At 35.6% G+C, this 13176-nt stretch overlaps 2 protein-coding genes across 5 annotated transcripts in view; one reads left to right on the top strand and one right to left on the bottom strand.

Moving 5' to 3' along the window:
- The first annotated feature begins 41 nt into the window (after positions 1–41).
- Positions 42–2685, top strand: LOC125812931 (cation/H(+) antiporter 15-like). The gene is made up of 3 exons (XM_049492406.1): positions 42–341; positions 427–1428; positions 1522–2685. The coding sequence occupies exons 1-3, from the start codon at positions 84–86 to the stop codon at positions 2683–2685; spliced, it is 2424 nt and encodes an 807-aa protein (XP_049348363.1). The 5' UTR covers positions 42–83.
- Positions 2686–3970: 1285 nt separating this feature from the next.
- LOC125812932 (isoamylase 3, chloroplastic) overlaps positions 3971–13176 on the bottom strand; it is a 29430-nt gene continuing 20224 nt past the window's right edge. For all 4 annotated transcript variants that reach the window (XM_049492407.1, XM_049492408.1, XM_049492409.1 and 1 more), the window contains 10 exons: positions 13030–13081; positions 11851–11913; positions 10657–10746; positions 10502–10574; positions 8448–8527; positions 7853–7957; positions 7680–7778; positions 6798–6859; positions 5657–5765; positions 3971–4200 (listed from right to left, as the gene is read on the bottom strand). In XM_049492407.1, coding sequence (XP_049348364.1) covers positions 4087–4200; positions 5657–5765; positions 6798–6859; positions 7680–7778; positions 7853–7957; positions 8448–8527; positions 10502–10574; positions 10657–10746; positions 11851–11913; positions 13030–13081 — 847 coding nt within the window. In that variant the 3' untranslated portion in view covers positions 3971–4086. The remainder of the gene's footprint in view (positions 4201–5656; positions 5766–6797; positions 6860–7679; positions 7779–7852; positions 7958–8447; positions 8528–10501; positions 10575–10656; positions 10747–11850; positions 11914–13029; positions 13082–13176) is intronic.

Here is a 13176-nt window from a genome sequence, read left to right as displayed (position 1 = left end):
ATGAGGAAGAAGGGGAGGAAGTATATAATTTTTAAGAGAGAGAGGAATTAAGGTGGCGGGGGGCGGGGACGAGGGATGTTGAAATGGGTTCACACATGATGGAACCAGATGACTTAGCAACGTATGCTAAAATATTTAGACATGGACAAAATGATTCATCAATTTGCATGTCAATTGGCAAAATTCAATCCAAAGGTTCCATCTTATTCCATAACGCGAACCCATTAGATTACTCTGTTCCTCTCCTACTCTCTCAGCTCTCCTTGGCTTCCCTCTTCATTCTTTTCACTTCTACCGTCTTCAAACCCCTCGGTCAACCATCTAATGTCATTCAAATTTTTGTAAGTATATATATCTATATTATCTTCATTTTTTTGTTGTTGTAAATGTAATTAATTAATCGAAAAAAATGATGCATGTATGCAGGGTGGCTTACTACTAGGTCCGTCCTTTCTAGGACGAATTGATGGATTCATACAACTTTTCTATCCTTACAGAAGTCTGGTAGTTATCGATGCTGTTGCATTATTTGGTTATATGTTCTTCTTCTTCTTGATTGGAGTGCAAATAGATCCTTGGATTCTCAAGAGAGTTGAGAAGAAAGAGTTCATCATTGGTGTATCAACTGTAGCAACTGCTCTTGTGCTAAGCATTAGTACCTCTTTTATTCTCATCACTTTTCATATACATATTGATCCATTAGTAGCTGAATCACTCCCTGTAGTAGCTACCATGTCTTCTGTACTCGGATTCCCAGTCATCGCCCACTATCTCACCGAGCTTAGGATGGTCAATTCTGATTTTGGAAGGATGGCACTCTCTTGTTCACTTGTTAGTAACATGTTTGGGTTTTTAATCATAGCTATCACCAGCCTCTCAAGTCAACCATCCGTCGAGAAATTCATGTTTCTACAAAGTATTACTTCTGGTATAGGCTTTACCATGTTTGTATTTCTTGTTGTGAGACCTCTAATCATATGGAGCACGCGAAGAAATCCATCAGGAGAGCCATTGAAACAAAGTTTCATTTGTATGGTATTTATTGGGGTCTTGCTTTCTGGATTTTGCAGCAAGGCTTTAGGACTAAACCTCTTCTACGGGCCACTAGTTTACGGTCTAGCCATACCTGCTGGACCACCACTAGGCTCTGCCCTCGTCGAGAAGCTTCAATTCATTGTTTCATGGCTCTTTATGCCCATCTACTTTGTCAAAACAGGTTTGGTTACTGACATATTTTCTGTCAAACTGAAGAATTATTTGGTTCTGCAATCGATTATTCTCGTTGCTTGTTTGGGGAAATTCCTTGGAGCACTTATCTCTTCAATCTACAACCAAGTTTCCCTCCGAGATGCAATCTCAATTGGCCTCGTATCCAATGTTCAAGGTGTTCTAGAGCTAGGCATGTTTAAAATGATGAAGCAAAATGAGGTAATTAATAATCAATCAATCTGTTTACCTGATTCTCTTTAACTCGATCGTTATGGCCTAGGCAGCTCATAATCATTTTCATGGAACGTACAGGCAATAGCGGATGAAGCTTTTGTTGTGTTGTGCATATCCCTGTTAATTGCAACAGCAATCGTGACACCGATACTGAAGTCCCTGTATGATCCACATAAAAGATATGCAGCACACAAGAACAAGAATATCCAGCATATGAAGCCCCACTCTGAGCTTCGGGTGCTTACATGTATACATGATCAAGAAAATGTTCCTTCCACAATAAACTTGTTGGAAGCACTTCACCCGTCAAATCAAAGCCATATGGATATCGCGATGCTTCATTTAATAGAGATGGTTGGTCGTGCACATCCTCTTCTCATAAACCACAAACTCCCATTAATGATGAAGCACACAAACGAGGCATCAGCTTCAAAAAGAATCATCAATGCTTTTAAAGTGTTTGAGAAGAACTTCTGTGAGACAGTAACCATGCATCCTTTTACAGCTATATCTCCTTATGTAATGATGCATGATGAAGTTTGCACAATGGCGCTTGAAAGGAGGGCATCTCTCGTAATGATTCCTTTCCACAAGAGGTTAACAAGTAGTACTTCTTCTTCCGTGAATCAGAAGAGGGCATCGAAGATGGGGATTAAGACTATGAATGACAAGATCCTTCAGACAACACCTTGTTCAGTTGCAATAATTGTAGACAGGTCACTTGTCAACACATCAAGGCCAATACTAGACGCGTGGTCATTGTACCGTGTTGGTGTACTTTTCTTGGGAGGACCAGATGATAGGGAAGCACTAGCTCTGGGTGAGCGTATGGCTGGTAAACAAAACATTAGCCTGACAATAGTGCGGTTAGTACTCCTTCATGAAAGTGGTAATTACAGCAATAACAACACAAGTAGTAGCGATTATGAGACGATACAGAAGATGATGGACAATGAAATGTTAAGTGAAGCAAGGAGCGATATGGCAGGAAATTATCGTGTCAAGTATGTGGAGAAGTTGATAAGAGATGGAACAGGTACAGCTGCTGTAATGCGATCCATGGAAGATGAATACGAACTAATCATTGTTGGGAGACGTCATGACTCACAATCTCCTCTATTACTTGGTCTTTCTGATTGGGTTGAAGAGTCTGAATTAGGCCCTGTAGGAGACATGTTTGCTTTAGCAGATTCACAAAGTAACTCCACAATATTAGTTGTGCAACAACACAATGGAGGATGATATACAGGAAGAGTACTGTATGTACATAATATATCAATTTTGTATTCTTTAAGATATATACAGTGTTGTGTTGTCTGTACAATAAAGGAACAAATCATGCCATAAATTAGTAATCTTCTTCTGTCACTGATCTCTACATTACTTTTGTTGTTATGTTTCAATGTCACTGATCTAACATTACTGGACCCTCTATAACAATACCGATAGCCTCACCATACGATCTACGTCATTTTTTTAACATTTAGGGGCCACTCAACAGGAATTAGCTGATTTTCTCAGTTTTTTCCATGTGTTGGTCCATGATTTTTTCTGTGATATGACTTTCAGACACTTTTTTTTTCAAAACCTTTACAAGATCCTCTGTAATGACATGTGGGAACAATACCTATAGCATCACCATTATCCACGCCATTTTTTTTAGCATTTAAGGGCCACTCAAGGAATTAGACAATTTTTAGAAAATCGTCTAATTCCTGTTGAGTGGCCCCTAAATGAAAAAAAGATGGCGTGAATTATGACGAGGCTATACGTATTGCCCCTCTAGTCATTACGGAGGGTCCTAAAAAGATTTTGAAAAAATGTATCCAAAAATCATATCATCAAAACATTCATCAACTATAACTTTCATTTTCAGGTAGTTTCGAAGGAAATAACATGTTTTACCTTGTCTGTGATGCGTATTATGCCATGTTCAGCTTTATGCCTATTGAATTGATTCTTGACATTAGTCTAGACATATACTAGTTTTTGTCATAGAATTGCTATTTGGAGCCGTTTGACTCGAAAATTCTTTGAAAATCGTCTAATTCATGTCTGAGTTATTTACCTTTTAATTGCGCATGAATGTATCTTCTAGGCTTTTGGGAGTCCAATTAGGTTGTAGTTAACTGCTTCATTTCTCTCTCCGCTTCGTGTTATATTACTGATGGTGCATGGTTAGGCTTATCGTTATTGTTCCTTTCTTCTGACTCTTAGTTACTGCTTTCATCTCGTTTTGCATTGTGTATTTACTTTCCAAGTTCAATCGACCTATGATGCCTACTAGGTACCTGTTGTTTTGGTACTCATGCTACACTCAACATCCGTTTTCCTAATGAAATTCAACGCCAACCAATAGCGTTAATTTGTGTTCTGCAGCAGGGTCATTTGGAGATTGAGGGTGAGCTAATGACATTATAATTTGACTCATCTCCATCTGTATATAGTTTTGGCTAGTCTTTCGTATTCGAGACCAAGTTTACCCGTCTCAAACAACCTGGACCTTGAACAAACTGGTTGCTTATTGCAAAATACTACATCTATAGGCTAACAGCCTGAATTCCGATTTGAACTATCCAATCCAGAAGGAGGTAATACTGTAATAACTCATGGACAACATCTAAAGCAGCATAGTCCCGGTAATTATTGCTTTGCTTCAAGAAGGATAGCAGAGTACGGCGCAACATCATAAGTTTCACTGATACCAGACACTCCCTCAGTAACAAAATCATCTGGTGATTTCAGATTAGTGTCCACCTGCAATTAAAATTATCAGTTTGTACAAAATTTGAGGAGGTGACTTTTTCAGCTTCAGTACTACTTGAGACGGTAAATAAATATCAAGACAATACCAAAACAAATAGCTATACAGAACAGACATGCAAATTAACTTCATTAAATATTGGAACTGACAACAGACTGCACAAAATAAAGTAGAATTAAAAGAAGATCATGTGAAGATAGGTGAAAATGGCTGTCATTTTGTATATTTGGAGAAATGAAACTCTATGAAGCACCGATATCACATTATAGACCGTTTATCAGTTTCCTATTTGTTCAAGGTAAAATGCAGTAAACGCTGTTTCTTATGTTCTTTATCATGATTTTGTATTTTCTGATGAGAAATATCCTGTTTATCAAACACATTCTTAAAAGGAGATGATTATGTCAAAAAATTTAAACAGTAACACGATAATCATTGTATATTTAACAAGAAACTGAAAATTTAGGGAGAAGAAAGGATAAGATGGTTAGTCTGTTTATTTCTTTTATAAGTGATGTAGTGATGTATACTCCACACCCTTACTGCCACACTAGTTTGGGAACACTGTGAATGAGCAAACCCTTTATCTATTATGATAGCTTCTTGCTGTATTCTTCTGATAACACAATAAGGTGGTTAGTATATTTATTTATTCAGTATTGTTCGGTGAAGGCTACATGCCATATACGCCCTTTATTTATTATTGTTACAATCACTACTTGATGTATTCTTCTGATGAGAAAACTAACATAAGCAAAACTACAATCTAATATCCAAATGGTAGCTTTGCCCCTACTTATCAAAATCTTCCTATAATTCAAAAACACTATAATACAACATCCCACATAAGCATAACCCTAGTATCCATATTAACATCATCCTGGTACCACAGCCATGACTGATTAATCTTCACATGCTACGTATGCTATCTATAAATTGTTTGCGTTAACTTTTCACATTTTTTAATGATATTCTACTATAAAGTTATACAGGAAAAAGGAAATATGTGTATCCATAGTACTCGACTACTCTATTCACAAACTCAGGAAAAACTTAGATCTAATTCAGACATTCAGTATCATGATCACGATGGATAGTTCACATTTTGGAAAGAGCAAGAGTTGTCTCCAATTGGGACAAAATTAATAGGGTGTTCAATGTGAAATATGATTGGAACATGAGGATATAATACAACACTTTCTGTCTTCGACCTATAATTTCGAAATCAGTAGGAACAAATCCAAAATACAAGAAAGAATAACCAAACATATCAGAGCTGGAGCAAAATTCAGAGGCTATCTCATGTTTTGGATGTATATGCAAAGTGCATTCCTTAACTAATAAGAATAGGACAAGAAGGTGGGAGCTCCTAGGGAGGGGTAATTGGTTTTTTTTTTAAAAATAAAAATAAAATAATAATAATAATAAAAAATAATAAGAATAACTTACCACTCGGTACCAATTTCTATTTCGTGGTGGTGAAGGTATTGCTGTTTTGATGGAGAAGTGGTGTGCATTAAATGCCAAGTAAATATCTCCTCCATTCCCATCATGGAGCCTACATTGTACAAAAGAGAATCCAATATGCAAATTCACTCATGCGAAAAGAAAAGCTCCTAAACTTTGAACTTGTCACATTAAAATTTTGGTTGACAAATTAAAATCAAGAACACAGTTGCAACTGAAATTTAAAGGATAGAAGAAAAACAAGAAAAAACTCCGTGTAAAAGAAACAGACCATATGAAAACAGCTTTAAAAAGGATCATTCACAGGAATGCCCATATTTTGGGTGGTCTTAAACTTCTTTCACTCAAATTTGTGGCTTTTTAGTATCTTCCCTTCAACACTTAAGTAATTAAAGTGCAGACGAAAATACCCCTAACAATAAAAATTCGCTAGGCACAGGTTATGCCCTATAAGACATACGTTCATTTTTAGAACATTATACATTAAGAAGTCCATACACTAAACATACACCATATAAGTATAACCCGTGCCTTGCAAATTTATTTTGCCTTAGGCATAACTTATGCCTATGCCTTGGGGTACAAGTTCAGTAGTATGTCTTCTTAAGGCATAAAGTTCAAACACTAAACTTATGTCTAGTAAAACTTTAAGTTTTAAAATTGTACTAATGCCTTGTATGGCATCTTAACTTGTGCCTTGGGATATAAGTTTGGTTTTAAAACATTATGCCTTAAGAGGTTCATACACGAACTTATTTCTTGGGGCATAAGTTCAGTAGTGTGAACTTGTGCCTGATAGGGCATAACCTATGCCTAACGAAATTTTTTAAAACAAATTAAGCATAAAGCTTTTGATAGCACTGAGCTGATTCCCTAAGAAAAACATTATCTAAAAAGGTTTTCCCAGAGAAATTAAGTCATAGTTAAGGGTACTTTGGACAACAAATTTTCATTGAATGAGCAGTAGGGGCAAAATTTAAAGACCACCCCCAAAATAGCGGCAATCCGTACAAAAACTTGCTTAAAAAGAGGACTGATTGTAGTGTGTGAGTGAATTCATGATTTAGAATCAGAGATGATAAGATGGAGATTATTGCCAGTTATTAATAGGGCTTATTCTTACATAAATGCAAGGAATCTACTCTCTTCATTGTACCAGTTGTCCTCGAGCCAGGTAATGTCGTTCTGCAAAGTAATGATTGCTAATCCATCAGAATAGTCGAATTGAGACAGCATTATGCAGAGCTAGAGTACACTAAGTACTACGATGGAACCCCACCGCCACCAAAAAAAAAAACAAAAAACAGAAAAGGGTTAAAAATACCCTTAACGTAACATTAGAAATGGCTAAAAAAACTGCCCTCCTCCCATCTATTAGATCAATTCTGTCCTTCCCCCCTATTGGATAAACAATACCCATAATGTATTAGAAATGAATCAAAATACCGTTCCACCTATTGGATCAAATTTGTGCTTCTTTCCACCTATTTGGAAAAATCAGAGGCACCAAAGGATTCAAATATCTAGAAAAATCTCAAACATCTTGAAGAGAACCATTGGTAGTTGAGGGGGCTAACATTTATCAAATCTTCCAAACATATGATAATTGATAAGGGAACTGTAAATAAATGGACCAGTGGATCATAGATGGGACAACCTAAACTAACTGTATGTCATGTGAAGTAACACCATTTAAGTATGTTCCACAAAGAGGACCCCAAATAATCTGACCTTTCAACTTAGTACCCCCAGGTTATCTTACACCAGCTCCAACCATGAAACGGACGGTCTAAATAGGCATACTACCGTTTTGATCACATACTCGGGATCGTTTCTTTGTAGGGAACTCTTTCATTAGCATTTCTGTTGCATTAATATTTAAAGACAAAGGATACTGCCACAAATGAAACACAGAACATAGCATTCAGTTTTCAAAATAAATTACCTCTTAGTAATACAATTGCCAGTAAAGTTAAGCATGACACCAGGTAGACAATAACATTACCTTCTCAATGAAGCTTTCCTTTCTAAGAACATTGTGGGACAGTCGAAACTTTATCATCTTGGAAAAGAACCTGAAGTGATCATTCTTCCTTGCTTCCAACTGGATTGACAAAGTTCACTGGGTTACTTGCAGTAGCAGGAAAGAAGTACCAGCAAGAAAACATAATATCATACTTGTCCCCACTGGAAATTGTTGATGGCGGTATCATGTCCATAACTGTTATTATTTCCATAGCGGGTATGCCCATACTCATCCCCCATAAGCATCATTGGTGTTCCCTTATAAACCAAGAAAGTACAAAAATTTAGAAAGTTAAACTTAAGTAACAATAATAGGGATGGGACATCTAATGTGCATATGACACTTTTAATAAGAAAATTACTGAAGATAGGCATAATCCAGGAAAGATATAAGTAAGTAAATTAGTATCCATAGTATGTCAAAATAATCCTTTTTATGAGGGTTTCGGAAACCAATACTTCAACCAAAATTAGCCAAAACAGACTAAAATCTGAAGTTTGCTATAATATGTCAAAAGTGTGGCCCTAAAATTCCACGGCAGTGTTCGATTCTTGTTGAAAATGAGAGAGAAATACTGTAAGCAAATAACTCAATAGTCGCAAAAAAAAATTATGAGAGAAAAAATAGAATTTGTGAACTAAGGACAAATAGAATTATGAGATCTAGTAGATAAGCAACCGACTAATTCTCAATATATGCAAGAAAAGAAACGCAAATGCTGTTAACTGAACAGATGATGCATCACACCTGAGAAACCATCAGTGCCAAATGAAAATTTTTCATTTGCCTTGAACGCAGTGCGTTAATATTTGCATCTGAAGTTTCACCTGGAAGAAGATACAAGAAGATGATAGCCTTTCAGACTGGATTTGAAACAATACCATCACTTATAAAAGAAATACTTCAGTATGGAAACTGTTTCAGTTAGTAGGTGTGTATTGCAATTAGATTAAAGCATGGGGCTTGGGCTGACCTTAGATTCAGAATCTAGTACATTGTGTCCATGAACGGAGGGAAAAAATGATAAATGGATACTGATATGAGTCTGTCAATGAAGTCTGAAGACAATAACAGCAAAGTAGATCTGAAATGGAATATACTACCGAAACAAATATCATAGGCAAGCAAAGGCTCAGTGTACAAGTGGACAAAGCTAGTTTATTGAAGCCAAAAATCAATGTTTCACAGTCATGGCATTATTATCTAGTTGGAAGGATTGAATTCATCATTTGTTCATATTATATCATTCTATAATCTATACTACTTGTTTTGAGCCTGCACTCTCTTTTCGTGGCTGGTATGTCCAGCTGGGTTATTCCCACAAACATCTGCCTCAATACAGTATTCACTTCATTCTTGGAGGACAGGCATAACCATTCGGTAGATTTACAACTAGTTGTTTTACTAGTGTGAGCAAATACATCATATTCATGCTCACACTTCTGTTTTTGCCACATCACTGCTGGCTACAACAATCCATTGTCTTTTTCCTGATTTAAATCATTAGAAGAAAGTGTTGGAATATTAATGTATATAGTGTCTCACATGGAAAAACATTACTATGTAATATGTAATATAATTATAAATAGGGCTGTGTAGTTATGTACATACACATTTTAATAATATTTTTCAGTACCTTTATTTCTCACATGATCTCCTAGCAACAGTGAGAAACATCTAGGGCAAAGTCAGTTGCTGTGGCTTCTGTCTGGTGACTGTTCAGATCTGATTTACGTTATCCCTCTTTTGGTGAGTCATGAGTGTTATGTGAAAACCAACATTACCATGACTCAGCAAGCCCTAGAGATCAAACCCCAGTCGAGTTATTAGGCAGATGAAGTCTCATGCATTGATAAAAACTAGGGTTCCGGTGAGCACGTGGTTAACGTGATGGGGCGTGTTTGGTATACCAGCCAACTTCTGACAATTTTTCTTCTGTCGTATTCGACAGATAATTCTGAGGCTACCCATTTAGATATCTTCTCATTCCGTCCACCAGAACACTATATACCGGCAACCAGCTTCAATTCCAGAGAATTCTTTGTTTTACCGGTGACATCTGCCATTTCTTCTTGCACTCAGGAGTTTGTTTTGAGTCAACGGTAGACCAGTTTAGATTCCAGGGAAACTTATCAAGAGAATCTGATTGTATTTTCTGAAATATACCCTCTGGTCCAATTTTATTTTATTTTTTTGCTAATACTTGGCTAGTACTCTCTTCAACCAACCATGTCTCTCTTACCTATCACCTCCCACCAACAACAGGTACCAGTAACTCTGACCACCAAGGCTAGGATAGATGGGAAGAATCATCTAGTGTTTTTTGTCTCCGCTGAGTTTTGAACATGAGACCTCAGGGTTCTCAATCACTTCATTAACCACTAGGCCACACCCTTAGGTGCTACTATACAGACCCTTATTATTTAACACTATACAGTAGACCAGGAGTTTGAGATTACAAATAACACATAATTGGTAGTGACAAAATGTTAAACAAAAGTAAGAAAAACAAAACAGGTAGGGCTTAATATCTGGAGGACATAACAAACTTTACATCCTCAGCACCTATCCTTGGAAGAAAATTATTGCTAAAAGTCTTGGACTCCGGAATAGCATATGCTTCCTTAAGTAAAGAGAGAACAAATTAATCTTTGTTAAAGTACCAAGCATGATAAAGGAAATAAATAGCCTCTTATGCAAGCAAGAATGTGAAGGGACAACAAAAGTTTTGGTTCATACTAAGGAAATCAGGAAGTATGAAAGGAAAAAATAAATAAGTGGGATCAAAACATCATCTTTACCTTCAATTCCACAATTCCAACTGAAGTTGTCATTGCATCCATCATTGCCACCTTCACCGTTCGCATCATTGTGCTGTAATTTTCACCATCCCAATCCAGATGATGTACAAGTTTCATGTTTCAAAACAATAAAGAGCAGTAAACTTAACTGATACCTTATTATTGTATGAAACAAGGTCATACAAGGTAAAGCCATCATGGGCAATCACGAAGTTGACACTGTGGTACGGCTTTCGCTTGTTCACCTATGAAAAGTAAAAAATATATATATATGAGCTCAGTGAAACTGAGGCAGCATAAAATTAATTCAATGTTATTTGGCATAGAACACTGCTTATGTTTCGAGTTTTTAGATGAAAAATCAATTGATTTACACAAAATATACCTAGTAAAGATTAGAAAAGATTGAGATAAATCATAAAACATAAGAAAAGATGGAAGGAGTAAGCAAATACATGTAGACATCCGAAGAAAGGGAGGAGGAGAGGTAGTGTTGTGTGAAGTGAGTGGGATGTCAAGTGAAGAAAAAAATTGATTTGTGAGTAAAAGAAAAGGAGAAGTCCATGAGATAGACAGAGAGGCAAGAGGAGGAAAAAAAAAGAGTTTGATTGAGAAAGACTCTAATTTACTTCCGAACTCATTAACTCTTTCTTATTTGTTTTTGTGATACTTTTGTGCAGAAAAGTGATATAGTACAGTGCCTTGACTACAAAGTTTAATGAAAAGAACTTAAAACTTGATTCGAGATTATATATTTAAGTAAATAACACAAATCCAAAACTAAAACCTCTGAATACAATTGATCTTTTATTTCATAAATAGGAAGTTTTATCTACTTACTTCAAGCAAAAGATAGAATATGCTCTTAAATAAAAATTGTTAGAATCAGCAAAATTTCTTTTACTATGGAAGGAAAAGATAAATAGAAACTCGGTATTCCAAATGAAATCAGCTTAAATGAGATGGTGATAAATAAAAACAAACTGTGTAATGATACATTATGTGATAGCACTCACAGTTACATGTAAAATGGCATGATCATGTTAATAAAGTGCAGACGAAAATTTAAAAGGAATTGCCACATAAATACTACTATTAACTCAATAGACAAAAAGGATCATATAGAATCTAGCCATATGCATTGACACAAATCAGATGCTTTGCTAAACCAATCTAATCAAATAGGAGTCTACTGGTGAAGCAACTTGCTACCACATAGAACTGAATGTTTCTCAAATATTATCAGTAAAGCAAAAGAAGAAATGGTACTAAAGAGGCAGAGCGAACGAAACAGTGTTGTGAATATTCTCTAGTTGTCAATGCATAATTTTGGAAGCTGTAGCTCTTACTCTGTACAGATCCGCTGAACCTGCGATACGGGTTGCAAAATTTCCTTTCATGCCAGCATCTCCCTGTTCAATCATTTCAGGATAAGATATATTGAAGGAAATTCTCAAGACAACATTATTTAAAAAAATCCTATTACAGAACCAAAAAGCTGAAACAGCTGAATGATGTATGGAAACATTACATCATTCAGGATAATTAGTCTCTTGTTTTAGCTTGTTGTTACCTTTTTGGAGGTCTCCATCATACCTTAATGTTGAGGAATACAACATTACCAGTTTCAAAAAAAATAAGTACACTCTCTCTCCTGTTATTATTGAGATAATCCGATAATATCTATATTCTCACAACTTCATATAATAAACAAGCAAACCTGAGAATTGAGTCATAATATATAGAAAATGTTGGTTTAATTTCAAAATTCCAAGAGTTTCATTCAATGATTATGCCAAAGTATAACTTGTAATGTCAAAGTTAGAATATGCTGAATAAAACACTTATATCTCCTTATATCTTTAAACAGTTAAGATATATTAGGAGTCACATTACATGAAAAAACAAAGCCTTAATTTTAAAGAGGAAAATGGCAAATCCAATTATCATTACACTTTAAGGATGACAACATTTCAATTGGAAGATATCAATTACTAGTGACTGGAATTTCCAATTCCTATTCTAATATACATCTCTGGAAATTCCACAATTGTCCCAGACTATGCATATGTATGTACTTGTCAAGTGCCTGAGAATTAATGTGTAACTGTACCAAATGTAGTTTTAGCAGCTGCTTTCTATAGTAGGGGGCACAGTAGGATGGTCCAAACAGTGTGAATTGGTATAATTGTAAAATCCTGTATGGTTCTCAATAGTTGAAAATTAGAAAAAAGATACATACACCAAAGAAACTAAAGTTCCAACTTAACAATGAAAAAATGAATAGGGCCTAAATAAAAGATGATGTTTCCAGTAGAGTGAATTTTAGCTTCATAACTAGAAGTCTACCATTTTTTGTTAAAATCATGAATATATGAAATTTAAACCTTCTTATATCAGTGGAAAACATTTAGTCCCTTTTCTGTTGCTTTCAGATGCACTTAGACTGGTTAGATAATGGAAAAGTTTGTACTGACAAACTTAAATGTAATGAAATTTCATTTCAGATTCTCTCCTATTGGTGTCACCTTTATAAATCTCCTGATGTCATCGCGGTACTTCCCATTCCACTCTGCCCACCTGCATATGTTTATCAAGATAAGGAACATGCTATGAAACTTCACGATAAAAAAGTAATTTCAATTAAAGCTTTTATAGGTACATATTGAATATTT

The sequence above is a fragment of the Solanum verrucosum genome, unplaced genomic scaffold (assembly GCF_900185275.1).
Source record: "Solanum verrucosum unplaced genomic scaffold, falcon-dt-bn FXZP01000144.1, whole genome shotgun sequence".
Lineage (NCBI taxonomy): Eukaryota > Viridiplantae > Streptophyta > Magnoliopsida > Solanales > Solanaceae > Solanum > Solanum verrucosum.
Note: the sequence above shows the minus strand (reverse complement) of the source record. Positions and strands in the feature narration are given on the sequence as shown.